Source organism: Pleurodeles waltl, chromosome 12 (genome assembly GCF_031143425.1).
Source record: "Pleurodeles waltl isolate 20211129_DDA chromosome 12, aPleWal1.hap1.20221129, whole genome shotgun sequence".
Taxonomy (NCBI): Eukaryota; Metazoa; Chordata; class Amphibia; order Caudata; family Salamandridae; genus Pleurodeles; species Pleurodeles waltl.
The window spans coordinates 617820898-617834467 of NC_090451.1; the positions used below are offsets into that span (position 1 = coordinate 617820898).

The 13570-nt window shown below is 45.4% G+C and overlaps 1 protein-coding gene across 7 annotated transcripts in view; it reads left to right on the plus strand.

The window, feature by feature from the left end:
- ARHGEF2 (Rho/Rac guanine nucleotide exchange factor 2) overlaps positions 1-13570 on the plus strand; it is a 575049-nt gene that overhangs the window by 501064 nt on the left and 60415 nt on the right. For all 7 annotated transcript variants that reach the window (XM_069217923.1, XM_069217927.1, XM_069217926.1 and 4 more), the window contains one exon: positions 6584-6713. In XM_069217923.1, coding sequence (XP_069074024.1) covers positions 6584-6713 — 130 coding nt within the window. The remainder of the gene's footprint in view (positions 1-6583; positions 6714-13570) is intronic.

Consider the following 13570-nt stretch of genomic DNA (forward strand, 5'->3'; position numbering starts at 1 on the left):
GACTTCTCCCATAGAAAACAATGGGAAACAGAATCCAGGCTTTCCTGACTACCAGGCTGTGCATTATGGGATTTGCAGTCCCAGGAAGCAAATGTAGTACTACACAAGTATACCATGGCCAAAAGAGAAACAAACCGGAGACAGCAAGGGACTCTAGATAACTGTTCCAGGTGATTCCCAGGCTTCGACAGTCCCCGTACAGCGCCCCCTAAAGATGGGACGATCGAGTCATAACAGAAACATCCCTAAAAGGAAAGTTTACAAGGCGTTCCATTAACAAGATTGTACGTAAAGTGTTAGTGATTGAATTCCAGATGCCGCTTCAAAATGGAAGATGCAGCTGAAGTTGTGATTCAGCATGACTCCTGATGTCATTGTGGCCTTAGACCCTCAAAGCCTTCTGTTTGCCGAGGTTATAAAGGGCAGGGCAAAGCATGGCAGATAACCCTCAGCACAAGCACAACCGCAGCAACTTTATTCACCAGAAAGCAGATCAAAAAGCATCCAAAAATCCGCCTCAATGGAGAGGAGATAAAGTGGGAAAACAGCAGCTGCTACCTACGGGTGACATGTGACTCTAAACTCAGGCTGAGAAACCACATTGAGAAGACTTGCCAGAAAGCATCAACCAAACTGGCTGCATTGTACCTGCTTCTGAGGACTAAGTCGACGCCTATGCAGAGCAAGGTGCACACATCAATGGGATTATTTGACCAACAATGAAGTGCTTCGCCGGTGTGGAGCAGTTGCCAGCCAGAGTATCAGAAGCCTCTGCAGACACTACTAAACAGGGCCTTCGGGATAGCAGAAGGGGCTCCTTGCTTCACTAGAACAGCGGACCTTCACAAGGATCTAGGCATTGAGATGCTGAACGACCATCTCTGCAAACTCAACCAGAAATTTTACAAAGGACTAGATCAAAAGTAAAAACCCACTGATCAAGAAACTTGCTGAGATTTCTATGAACCCCTTTGACCACTGTCCGCAGCCCGTCACAGAGCTGAGTAATGGAGCAATGAGGCTACAGCCTCAGTATCCAAAACTCACCACTGTAAAAAGGAATCTGACAACCAGGGAAGATGAAAACAGGAAATTATAGCAAGCTTCGGGACTCTCATTGTGACGTCCTGTGTCTGCTGTTGTTTTAGGGACCCCTGGGGCCACGAGTTGCATGGATAGTGCAGCGTCTGTTTGTTGCCGGACGGAAGGGTGGTTCTATGTGCTTTTATGGCAGCAGACTGCTGAACCTTTGGTGTGACTGGTAGAGTCAGCCTTTGGCAGTCATGTGGAAAGTTCTGCTGTCGGTTTTAAGCTTGTATGAGGCTAGACACCCAAGATCTGCCTGCGAAGAATACGGAAATAAACTGCGTCTTCAAGGGTGGGGTCGGAGTCAAACAATGCAGTTGACTGGCATACGATCTCGTCTTTCTTGCATATGCTGCCACCTAGGGGCACTATCATGGAACAGTTCGCTTTTAACTATTATTTAGTTACAGTTTTGTATGGCGTAAGTTACCAATACCCAAACAATATGAGAATCGTTCACTTAATCAACAATTTTGAAATTATTAGACAGTTAATACGAGTCTAATATGTTCTAAAATACAGAATATACTGTAACCCAGCGTTTCCCGAACTGTAGGTCGCGATCCGATATTTGGTGGCTCGGGAAAATAAAGGTGCTTCTAAATTCTGTTTAACTTGTCACATTTGGTGCTTCACAGACAGAAGTCAAATGCCAGCTTAATTGCTGCTGGATTGATGTTTTCTTTGACTACGGAATGAGAGGAGTTTTTAAAGTAATTATGTGAAAGTCTAGCTAGAGAAAATGTAATGTGAAAGGAAAAGCTGTATGGTGTCGTGTTTTGCAGCGCCCATCAAAATGTAAACACTTGTGAATGAACTGTATATTCAACAGTTACGAAAGCAAAAATGAAGCACGCTTTTTTTTTTGTAATTGTGTCATGTGCTGAAAACAGATTTTAATAGGATACAAATAAATCAAGAAACTTCACTTGGTGATGCACAAATGAAACATATTCCAAGAAACCCAATTTCCAAACGCTTTATCAATTGTTGGTATTTCCAGGAGAATGGCGAGGTCCTTGCTCTGAAGAATGTGTGGTCCCAGATTTAGTGTGTTCTCACAAGTTAGTTGGGAGGTACTGGAAGGACAGTTTTATGCATGATGCAAGTCAGTTTATGGGTGATTCTCTTTTGCAAAGTGCGCCCCCTGCGAGAGATTGAAAAGGAAGAAATGGGTTCATATTTTCTTGCTCTCATTGCCACACTGGCATTGGCATGGATGGTTGCTGACATCTGCTTCTTGAGTTCCCTTCAAAACTATGGTCACAAATTCTACATTATGAGTGGTGCAACTTTTTTATAAGTAAGGTCAAGCAGAGGTTTACTTCCTAGTCTACCATCAGTTTCTATAAGGGTGGTGAGGGTGTTGCAAAGCTTCCCGATGCCTTCATTCTTCCGACACAGTTGGTTTTCCTGGTCGCTCTTGTATGTCCATATATGGGTGGACTTCTAATTTTTCGTTCCCTTTTCCAGAATCAACATGGCCACCTCCTTGAGAAGATTTATGATCTGTCCTGTTGTTTTATTTTCCATTTGGGCCCATATATGAGACGGTTTGTAGCTAGATGAGTTTGTGTTTGTGGTGGGGTGAAAGTGATGTAGAATAAGCAGGTAAAGGATTGCAAGCTGCAGTTGTCAGAAGAAGACCATTCTTTGAGTCTGGCTCATGGTTAAATCCAGTGGCTGCCTGCTGAGTAGTTTTTTAGGTTTTCCGGTTTACTAAAGACATCTTGGGGGCTTTCAGAAAGTTGGCCAAGGATTGCATTGCGTTCGTCGATTAGCATTGTCTTTGTAACTCAAATTGTCTGGCTTTCTATTTGCTGGCTTCATTTTCTTTAGACTCCTCAGATCCATTTCAACTCTCCCATTTCCTAAACCATGTTTAATGTAGTCTTCCACAAACTCCCTTTCTGTAAACAGGCCTTTAAATCTTGTTCTTTTCTTGTCACATTTGCTGTGCATTCATAGACCAAAATCAAATGTCAGGTGCTGCCCTTGCAAGGGTGCTTGTTTACTTTTCTTTCTCTGGCGAGAGGCTTTATGAGACAATCTTGCTGGATTCTGAGGGTAGGAAAAAGTTTTTTTTTTATATCACACAACATTTAAATGAATGTTGTAAGTATTTCAGAACAGATCAGAATTAGGAACAGAAGTGAAGACCATTTTTGTTATTTCTGAAGTATGTTGGAAACAGAGACTTTAATATGATCAAAACAAATCATTACACTATGTGTTGCAATTTACACACATTTTCGTTGGTGCACTGGGTAGGTTTATAAGTAAAACTTCATCTGTGCAATTGTAATGGTCAGTTCAATTGAAAATGTGTTCTCTAACGGCAGTGCGCTATCATACCATGCATACTCTGCTCTACTCCACTCCACTCTTTTCTGCACCACTCTACACTATTGCACTCTACTCTGCACCACTCCACTTTACACCACTCCACTGCACTCGGCACCACTCCACTACTCCACTGCACTCTACACAACTCCATTCTAGGCTACTCCAATCTGTTCTGCACAACTCCTCTCTTCGCCACTGTACTTTACACCACTCTGCAGCACTGTACTCTATGCCAGTACTCTTTTCCAATGCACTTTTCTCTGTATGCCCCAGCACTCTATGCCAATCCACAGTACTCCCCTCTACACCAGTGCATTCTATTCCACTGCACTCTACGCCACTTCACACCATTACACTTTGTGCCATTCTATGTAACTGCACTCTACCGTACACCGTTCCACTTTGCACCACTTCACGCAACTCTGAAACAATCTACTCTATGCCACTGCACTGTATGCCACTCTCCTCCACTCTATGCCACTGAACATTGCATCACTCTACTCTTAACCACTGCACTCCACGCTAATGCACTCTATAGAACTGCACTCTGTGCCACTGCACTCTATGGCACTATACTATACTCTGTACCACTCTGTGCTACTCTACTCTGCACCACTCTACGCCAGTAGACTGTACTCTGAATCACTGCCCTCTGCATCACTCAACTCAACACCACTCTACTCTGTCACTTCAGTCTACGCCGCTGTACTCTGCGCCACTCAGTTCTGTGCCAATCTACTCTGCCCCAATCCAATCAACTCCACATTACTGCACTCTATTATACACCACTTTCATTTATGCCTCTGCAGTCTATAACGCTGCATTGTATGCTGCTGAATTCAATGCTACTGCACTCTAAGCCACTGTACTCGGCAAAACCCTATGCCAATGCACTCTACACAAGCCCACTCTACTCTGCCACTCCATTATATGCACCCTGTGCAGCTCCACACTATGCCTCTCCAGTACACAACACTCTCTGCCACTCCGCTCTACGACATTCTACTCCAGTCTTCCCCATTCCACGCAATGACACTCCACATGACTCTTCTTTACGCCACTAACTTTTAGCCATGCTGAACAGCAGCCACTCTGGTGTACAACATGGCTAAAACACATTGGCAAAGCCAATAGCTCCTACATGTTTGTGGTTTTATAGGTGAGTACCTTCCATCTTGTGATGTTCATTCCAAACTTGGGCCCTGTGTGGCTTCTGGAACAACACATCAGATTGGGTCTTGAATAGTATAACCAGCCGGATGTCTCTGGAAGAGCCTATGCAGCACACCAGAGTAAAAATTTATGAATTTGTTACTGGATTGTTTTGCCCCCTTCCAGCAGTTGGCATGAGCATTGGGGCATTAAGGAACATATAGTGCCCATCATTCCTCTGAGAGGCTGGGGTTGCTAGTCTCTGACTCTGAACGGGTGTTTTGAGGCAGATCCTCCCATTGGACTGGCCGAAACTGACTCTCCAAGGTACAATCCCATTTTACTGCCCGAAGCAAACTCCTGAAAGTACATTCCCACTGGACCGACCGAAGCTAGCTCCCCAGGGCACACAGATAATTCATTAGGCAGCAGACAAAGTCTAATTTTTGGTTGAGCCACTGAGCCAACAGCTGGTTACAAGATGTGTTGGTTTGGTAGCCAGGCTGGTGAGACAGCACTGATTCACTTGAATCGTCCAAGTTTTGAGCTCGAAAATCAAACGTTCTCCTACAGATAACTCACTCCCCTTCCCAGCTCAGTCCCTTAATTAGTAAAAGATTGTCTGGTATTAATTCCAACTCATATTTCATCTCCCCCCCCCCCCCCTCCACCCTACCCAGTCTCCTCTTCTCGCTCTTGCAAGTTCTTTTTGAGCCCTGCATTTACCCCTGTTACTGTTTGCCTATCTTTCTCTCCAATTTTCTATTTTCTTTCTCTCTCTTGCTCTGGGTCAAATCCTGATTCTGACATATAAGTCTCGGTGCTCTCCACCAGCAACCACTGTCACAACTCAAGCACCTCCTGATCCTGGCAGATGTTCCAGGGACTGTGGATTAGAGCGAGCGTGGGAGGAGGAACTGGGGAGTCACCGTGAATGTCTCTTTATACTGCTGATGTTGACTCATTCGCACAGCCCTCTGTGGCAGGTAGAACCCGCGCAGCCGCACTGCATATTAAAAATTGTCTAAGCCAAGTGTCTTCCCAACTGTGTTTCACATTCACATGGGCGAGATGGGTCGACAAGTAGGCGAGGAATCTCACAGCATGCCTGCGTCACTGAGCGCGTGTTAGACAATAACACATTGAGTCAGCAGAAGCGAATAGTGAACCTGCCAGCGCATGTTTATTGGTGCTTTATTTTCTCTGTCTTCGCTTTGGCTCTGCCGTTGTACCACCCACCATCTGGACGTACGAAATCGTCCTGCCTCCCTTTCAAAAGGATCTCCTGAGAAAAGGGGCTGGCTAGGTTATGCAGGTATCCCCAAAAAACTGAGTGTTGCAAACACGCCCATGGCTGGCAGAGGGCACATCTGGTGTGCGCTGGCTTTCGAAAATCAAGAGTGGCAAAGTGAAGGGAGGGGGCTGTTCATAGAACTAACATAGTTTTAGGTGGGCAGGGCTTTCAAAATATCTATGAGATAAATTTGCATAAATACATTTTCATGGGAATTACTCACAACGTCTTTGGCTGGCCTCAAAATTTACAACCCTCGCCCTCCTGGTACTACGCTGGACACCACAGGAATAAGGCACATCCAGTGTATATATTACAAAACATGAGAGTAATATTTGCCTCCAGGTCCTTCCTCTGACGTTAATGTCTACAGTTGAAATCATAGACATAAACATTATTCTCGTAAATAAAAATCGCTGAAGGCGGCCCTAAGTTTCTGGGTGATCGTGCATTAATCAGTTAGATATGGTTGTATTGCTTGTGCCAGGAGTTTTACCTTTGATGTTTATTAATTTTGAAAGAATTCAGATCCCCTGCTCAGAGTCATAAACCTCAGCCAGATGCACACTTTCCTACTACAAAAGAGGAAATGAACAAATTCCTGGCATACATGTTACTACTTTGAATTCAGAGAACACTGGATGCTAGATTCCAACTTGTTCCACAGATTCATCTGGCATCATTACCTTTTTATTCCATTTTCAGCAACCATCCGTGAGCGGCCCAGCTCAGCCATCTACCCATCGGAGAGCTTCCGCCAGACCCTGCTGGGATCGCGCAGGGGCCGGCCCTCCTTGTCCCTGTCCAAAAGCGTCTCTACGACCAACATTGCAGGGTAAGTTTGGGTGTCCTCCGAGAGACGCTTGAAATGTTTCCTGCTCTGCCCTGGCTTGCCCCGCTCACTCTGTTGTGCCAGGACAGCAACAATGTATCTTGTCCCGGTATCTCTGGTTTCCAAAGATGCTCCTCACGCTGTAGGAGGAAGGTTGCTTGGCTGCCTGGGTGAGAGTCGTGGGGTCCGCAGACTGTTTGCAAGATGTGTCATAATCAGGGCTAAAAATAGGGGCAAGGGTTAGTGGGAGAAGATAAGGATGGAACCAGAAGAAGAGCATTTCAAAAAGCACAGCAGAACCACACAGCCCTGGCACTAAATAATATAACTAAACAGAAGGATGTTGAGATGTCGCTACTGCTACCCAATCCCCTTCTGCTACCCTCTAGAGTGCCATCCACTTTGCCAATTTCTAAAAGTGCCCCCCCTCCCCCATACCCACTTTCTATATTACAGTGCTTCTGTGTCCAACTTCCGGGAAGCAATGCCTTGCACTCACTTTCTAGTACTGTATCCCACCGGAATTGAGAAAAAAGATCCTTTGCCTTGTCTTTCTGGAAGCGAACCCCTTCACCCACCATCTGTAACATGATTCCCTGCATCCACCGTTTGCAGTGTGACCCTCTCTGCACACCTTCCAGCACACAGTCCCCTCCACCACCATCTGGAATGAAATCCCCAGAGCCCACCTTCTGGAAAAAAGATTTTCTACCTCGTCCTCCTGGAGTGATGGCCCCTGCACCCAACTGATTACCCTACCCCTCTGTAAACTGAACCCCCTGAACTGCCTTCTGGAACAGGATTCCGTGCTCCCACTTTAGAGAACGTGATCCCCCTTTGTCCACTATGTAGAACATGGTTGATGGCATCTACCTTCGGAGAGGTGATCTCCTGTGTCCATCTTCTTGAGCCCAATCCCCTGCTCTCACCTTTTATTTCCAACCCTGATAATTACAATGATGAATGAAGTGGAGAGCCAGTCCTCAAAAGAGCCCTGTTACCAGACACATGAAAGTGCTTCAGTTTAGGCAATCGAGCAAGAAAAGATGATTCACGCCAAGGCCTGGAATTGCCAGGTTTTCAGACCTGACTGCGCATGCAAGGTGGGTGCAAGCAGTTTTAGCAGATTTGATGGCGAATGCGCCACTCTCGGGAGTTGGCTCCATCTGGAGCCATTATCCACTTTAATCATTTTGTCTTTTTTGGGCGGGGACCAAAGTATTCCGTTTTTTGCTTAGGACTAGTGTTGTGTAATGTTTTTCAGACTTGATGCAGGAGGGGAGGAGGAGAGCATCCCTTCAGGTGTCTTGATGTACGGGGAATGAGGTTCATTGCCCATACACAGGAAGAGTGACTAGACTTCCCAGGTCTGCTCTCTGGTTGTCATTGTGTCCTGGGTCTAGCAGACCACAGGCCAACTGTGCAGCGAAATGGCCTCGTGTAAACCGTGGACTCGCCCAATGTGAGGGAGGGGTGGTCAAAACACGTATTATTTAGTTTTACCCATTCCTAATAATAGATTGTCCGCACCGGGAATTGGACATAGAACATAGTATATGCAATTGTTTATGCCAAGAGTAGTGAAAACCTCACAGTGCAAAGTGCATAGTTAGAGATAAGCACTAAAAGGGTAGTAGGTTTCAAGTCAGTGAGCTCTAGCATTCACTCAGCAAAGAACACCAGTACAAACTTCTAAAGTGTGACAGGTGATGTGTTTACAACCAATGAGATGTCTTCTTGTGAAGCAACCAAGCTTGCAGAAAAAAAAATGGTGAACAAACTGCAAGCTACCAGATAAAACAGGCCTGCAAGCGCTGTTTGTGCACCACGGACCAATTAATATCAGTGGCTTCCATTGAGGTTGTGAGCATTTTCAAGTGGAACAGAGCCTGCACAATAAGATTTATTCCCAGCTACCCATACCGTTTTTTCGCTAGGATGATGAGCGACTCCTCTCTGAGTTCCAAACCCCCCTCCCCACCACCACCAAACGCAGTATTGGGGTAGGCTTTATTGTCAGCTTCTCCAGAATGACTTTCTGGCACCACATTTGCTACCCTTGCTCATAGAATTAGGGAATAATGTACTGTTGTATTGGCACTCTGGCAGTACCAGGCCATGGGCACCAGATATGGATGAATAGCATTGGTTGCCTTTAGAACCCTTTGGGCAGCTGCCTCGTGGCGCCACCACAAATATCCACAAGAGGGCACTTGTCCCAAAAATGGCTTATTTCTAGGAAAATGTTACGCCAAAACTAGAGCTCTTAAAATCCTTGCACCGGTTCTCCCTGCTCTCTCTGGCCAATGAATAGCAGCAAAAGAAAGAAGCAGCAGAAACATCACCTCCTGCAAGGGCTTCTGAGTGGTTCCTGATGCTGACGCAAAAGACACAAATTGCAGAAGAGGCTAGGAACCATGTGCAGACAGGTTCCCTGCGCCCAGACGGGCTCTTTTCAGAAACAATCTCCTTCAGTGGGTCAGGATAGAACTATTTCTTTATCTTTTAACTTGATTTGTTTCATATCAGTCACAAAGTTGGAGCAATAATTTAGTAGCCTCTGCTAGGTCTATGCCCGGCGTTTCCAGGCCCCTCCAGAGTACACGTTGTATTCTAACCATTTATTCTCTACAGCTCACAAACCTGATTGTCTCCTTGCACTTAAAGGGCTAGTGCGTTTATTGACCCATTGATGCTCAACTCAAATCATTGATGCTGCTGTAAATTTCAGGAGGGGGAAAAGGCCAGGTTGCCTGCACCTGCCCCAGCCCCACCAGGATCTGAGCACCGAATGCAAGTTCCAAGCAGATCTCTGCAGCTTTTGGTAATCGCTTTAGGGTGTTCGTCCTGGAGGCTGACAAGACTACACATGTGCCTCTGACCAGATGTTGTTAAGGCACATTTTCAGTTTGTTTCTCTTTTGGGTGTCTGGGGTTTATTTTCGCTTTATTCATCTGTGCCTGCACTTGCACAACCAACACCACCATGGCGAGGCGAGGCCGTCGGGCTTACGTGTTACCAGCCTAAGGCTTAAATGTTAAAAACACGTTGTTATATGTGCGAGAAAAAAAACTGGGGGAAAACAGCTTATGTACAAGACTGTAGAATCCGAAGAAAATGGCACATTAAAAAAACGAAAAGAGTGAAACGTCGAACAGATTGGCTGCAATCCTTAATAACTATAGTAACAATGAATTGGTGTGTGGGCGTCTTTTTTCCTCCGCCCCCCAAAAAATATGAACACTAATATTTCCGTAAAGATCCGAAATCGAGTAAATGCATTTGTTGATATTTAAAAACAGTATCCTTCCAAAAACACTGGAATGTAAAATGGCGAAGAAAGGGGCGCCACCACGTGGCCGTTCATTGCCTTACCCTCTGGGGCGCAAACGAGTGTCATTTCTACTTTATTCTGTTGAGAGCGAGTAAATACTTTCCTGTTTTGTTCTCGTTAATTACAATGCGAGATTGGGTGTTCTTCGAAGCTACACAGAACCGCCGTCAAAGTATCCCTGTGACGACGAACTATGCGGAGCTATTCACCGTCGAGAACACACGTGGGTCAGATCCACCTTTTGGAGAGCAATTGTGCATTAGTGGAAACACAGTGAGGAGGTGCCCTTGGTATGAACCACTCTTACGTTTTGACCTGGGTTTCTGTAGTAATGCGTTTCTTGCTATCTGAACGTGAGCTTTTACTTGCGAATGAAATTCGGGCAAACGCTGCAGCTTCCAACTTTCTCTGCATTACATTAGCACAGGAAGTCCGCTCTCTAGTCTGACACCAGCTCTGTACATCTGTAAGGCCCAGTTCTCTAATCGGTCGCGAAGGCACGGGTTCATGCAATATGTTGCCTGTAAAGTGCCTGGAATAAAAAGGGTGGAGCTAAACGGCTGGGCGTTGTAGTCAGTTCCGGTTTGATGGAGTGTGGCTTCTAGCTGGCTGCTACTGACGAACACTCACCCATTTTGTGGTAGAAATTATTCACCGCTTTAATAAAGTCGAAAAATCCAGGCAAGTTAACAAAATGGTCTGAACAAAATAAACAGACAAGTATTAGCTAATAGAATATGTAGTCTTGAAACCACTACAGACGTTTTGACGCCTCGAGGCACGCCAGCAGTTTGGAACTTGAACAGACCAATTTTTATTTATTTGTGATATCAGTTGTATATAATACCGTCACCCCTCACGAAGTATTAGGGTTATGTACAAAGAAGGTACTTGAAATTTAAATTAATTTACATTGTTTGATATCACTCGCACAGTTGGATCAATAATCCAGTAGCCCGAACAACGCGGAGAAGGACTCGCAGTAACAGAAAGTGCGGAATCTAGAGCGCAAAAGTCAGTAGACATCTATGCATGCAACTAGCCATCTGTATGAGAGGCAGGAGGAGGGGAGACCAGCCCTCCCTCAAGCAGGGGCGGAAGAATCGTGTTTTTAGATGTTATGTAATGTTACTTGTCATTAGAATACATCGTTCACTGTAGCCATCTTAGGGCCATATGTACGAACACATTTTCCCATAGACACAGAATGGGTAAAACCCTTTGCTACATCTGGCCCTTAGTGCGGTAAAAGTAGGGCGACTGCTGTAGCGAAACCTAGAGCATAGACAGCACAGCAAACGGGAGGGACATGGAAAAAGAGGCTCCGAAGCGGCACATCAAAGGGCTGAGAGTTTGTATTTTACGCTTTATCCAACCAAAGATCAGCACAGGTTGTGGCTGGTGCTTCCAAGGAAGCTTCCGCCAGGCTACAGACACTGCAATGGAAAGCCCGGTCTCCGAGCATCCAAGATGTGGGTTTGTTTGTGACCTCAAGGGCTGGAAGCTCGAGGCAGAGGTGGCAGCTGCAGAGGAGAGCTCGTCGGAAGTCGTGGCTGGTGGCATTGTTCTGCAACTGTTGCCCACAGTTCACCAGTAAACTCGAGACTGGGCTCTGCCATAAGAAAATGAGCGCAGCAGCTGTTTATTCAATGAGTGAAATGAATGCACATACAGATGTCACTTCATAGTTTCATAGCAAAGATGGCATGGGCCCTGGTACAAGGGTTCACTGTGCCCCTCCGGCCCCTGAGCCACTGCAACTGCTGCACCAATGGAAGGTGCGCCCCTGCTCTCCTATGCCAGCCGCATCCCACTTCAACAAATTATTATTCATCTTAATAGAACACACAACAAACTGAATTGCCTCCTCGCTCTTAGACTGCGAATGGTAGCATTACCCTATTCATTGGAACCCATTCTGCAACTGAAACAATGTGTTGGCCCCTCCGGGACTCAATCCAGTGAATATTAGGTTATGCTTTGCTCTTCGCAGTTGGCGCTCAGTCCTGCTGTTATGCTGATTATACTTGAAATTGGTACCCTGCAGCGAGCATTGGCAATCGCAGTGGGTTCAATAGGTTTGCTGCAAGGAAAGGTCCATGGTCGAGCTCAAGAGGCCACAGACTGCAGTAACTACAGCATCCTCAAAAAAGGCAACTGATGCATCTACTTTGCATAGAATTTCCTTAATTAAAAATAGTCTACACAAAGGCTTGGGCTTGTGAAACATGTGATCTGATATTGCAGGCCTGGGTGGAACCCTCATAAGACCTAGCAATAGAAAATACTGTTCTTTACTGTTTTAGAGGTCTGCAGTCTCAGAGTAAGGTGGTATTAAAAGTGCTCCTGAGTTTTCACCCACAGATGTTTAAACTACTCTAGCCCACTGTCTAGCAGTGGTTGGATGCCAAGCCGTAGGAATTACTGCTGTGTTCCTAGGATGAGACGTCAATCAATTCTGAGCTTTCCACACAAAAAACTTCAGCCAGCAAGCGCATTGGGCACTTCTCGCATGTTCTAGAAAGTGACCTAGATCGCTATATTAGTGGCAGGCTGTGAGCACTGCTGTGCAAATCTTTGTATGAGATAATTCAGTGGCTTGACTGCCTTCTGCAGACTTTTTTTTTGTAATATTCCCTTTAACCTGAAAAAAATTATACAAAATGAAAAATACCAGTTTCGTCAAGGGAAGATAGCAAAAGGAGTCCCATTAAACACAATTACTTTTACCTACACTTAAAAAAGAAAGGATACACAAAATGAATATGGACACCTATATGTGCATCAGTGCTCTGTGCGAGTCATTACTGGATATCGGTCCTATCAGGGCCAGATATTTCCCCTGAAACCTGGCATTAATCAATGACCTCTTCAGTGATCTGTGTGTATTCTACTGGTCCCAGTGTTGCTTCTCACTAGGTCCAGCAAAGCCCTTCCCTGATCTGCGCATATGTGAGAACAAACCACCTTCTACTTTTCAGCGCATACAAAGCCATTTATAGCCTCTGCGCAGTCCATATTGTAAAGAATCTAGTGCCGCAAATTGAGGACCAGACTCCACTCTTACATCAACACTGCTTCAAATGCTGCCCTTCTATAGATCACCCACAGGGAATCTAGTTCTCCCTAACATCTGACCCCAGGCATAGACTCCTTGAAGACGTCAGCATATATTCCAACATGTTTCCCTTCAAACTGAAGACCGTCCGCATTCCCCTATGCCTGCATCGCAGCAGAAATCCACATTTCCATTCGTAACACAATTGGTTGGCCATTAGTGACCTATTGTGGTATAACTGTGTATCATTGCAGTGTTGAACACGTAAATACCAAACAGCACTGCACAAAACAGAAGCAAATCCACACCTCCCAGGTTGGCTGTTGATTGTAGCTACTTCATACTGAGATGTCCAAAGAATTACAGTGCAGCGTTAATTGTTTGCCTGTAATCCTTGCTGAGAACACAGTGCACCCTTTGGGAGGATCATACCAGGGATTGGCAAATATTTACCTTTGCTCGACACAA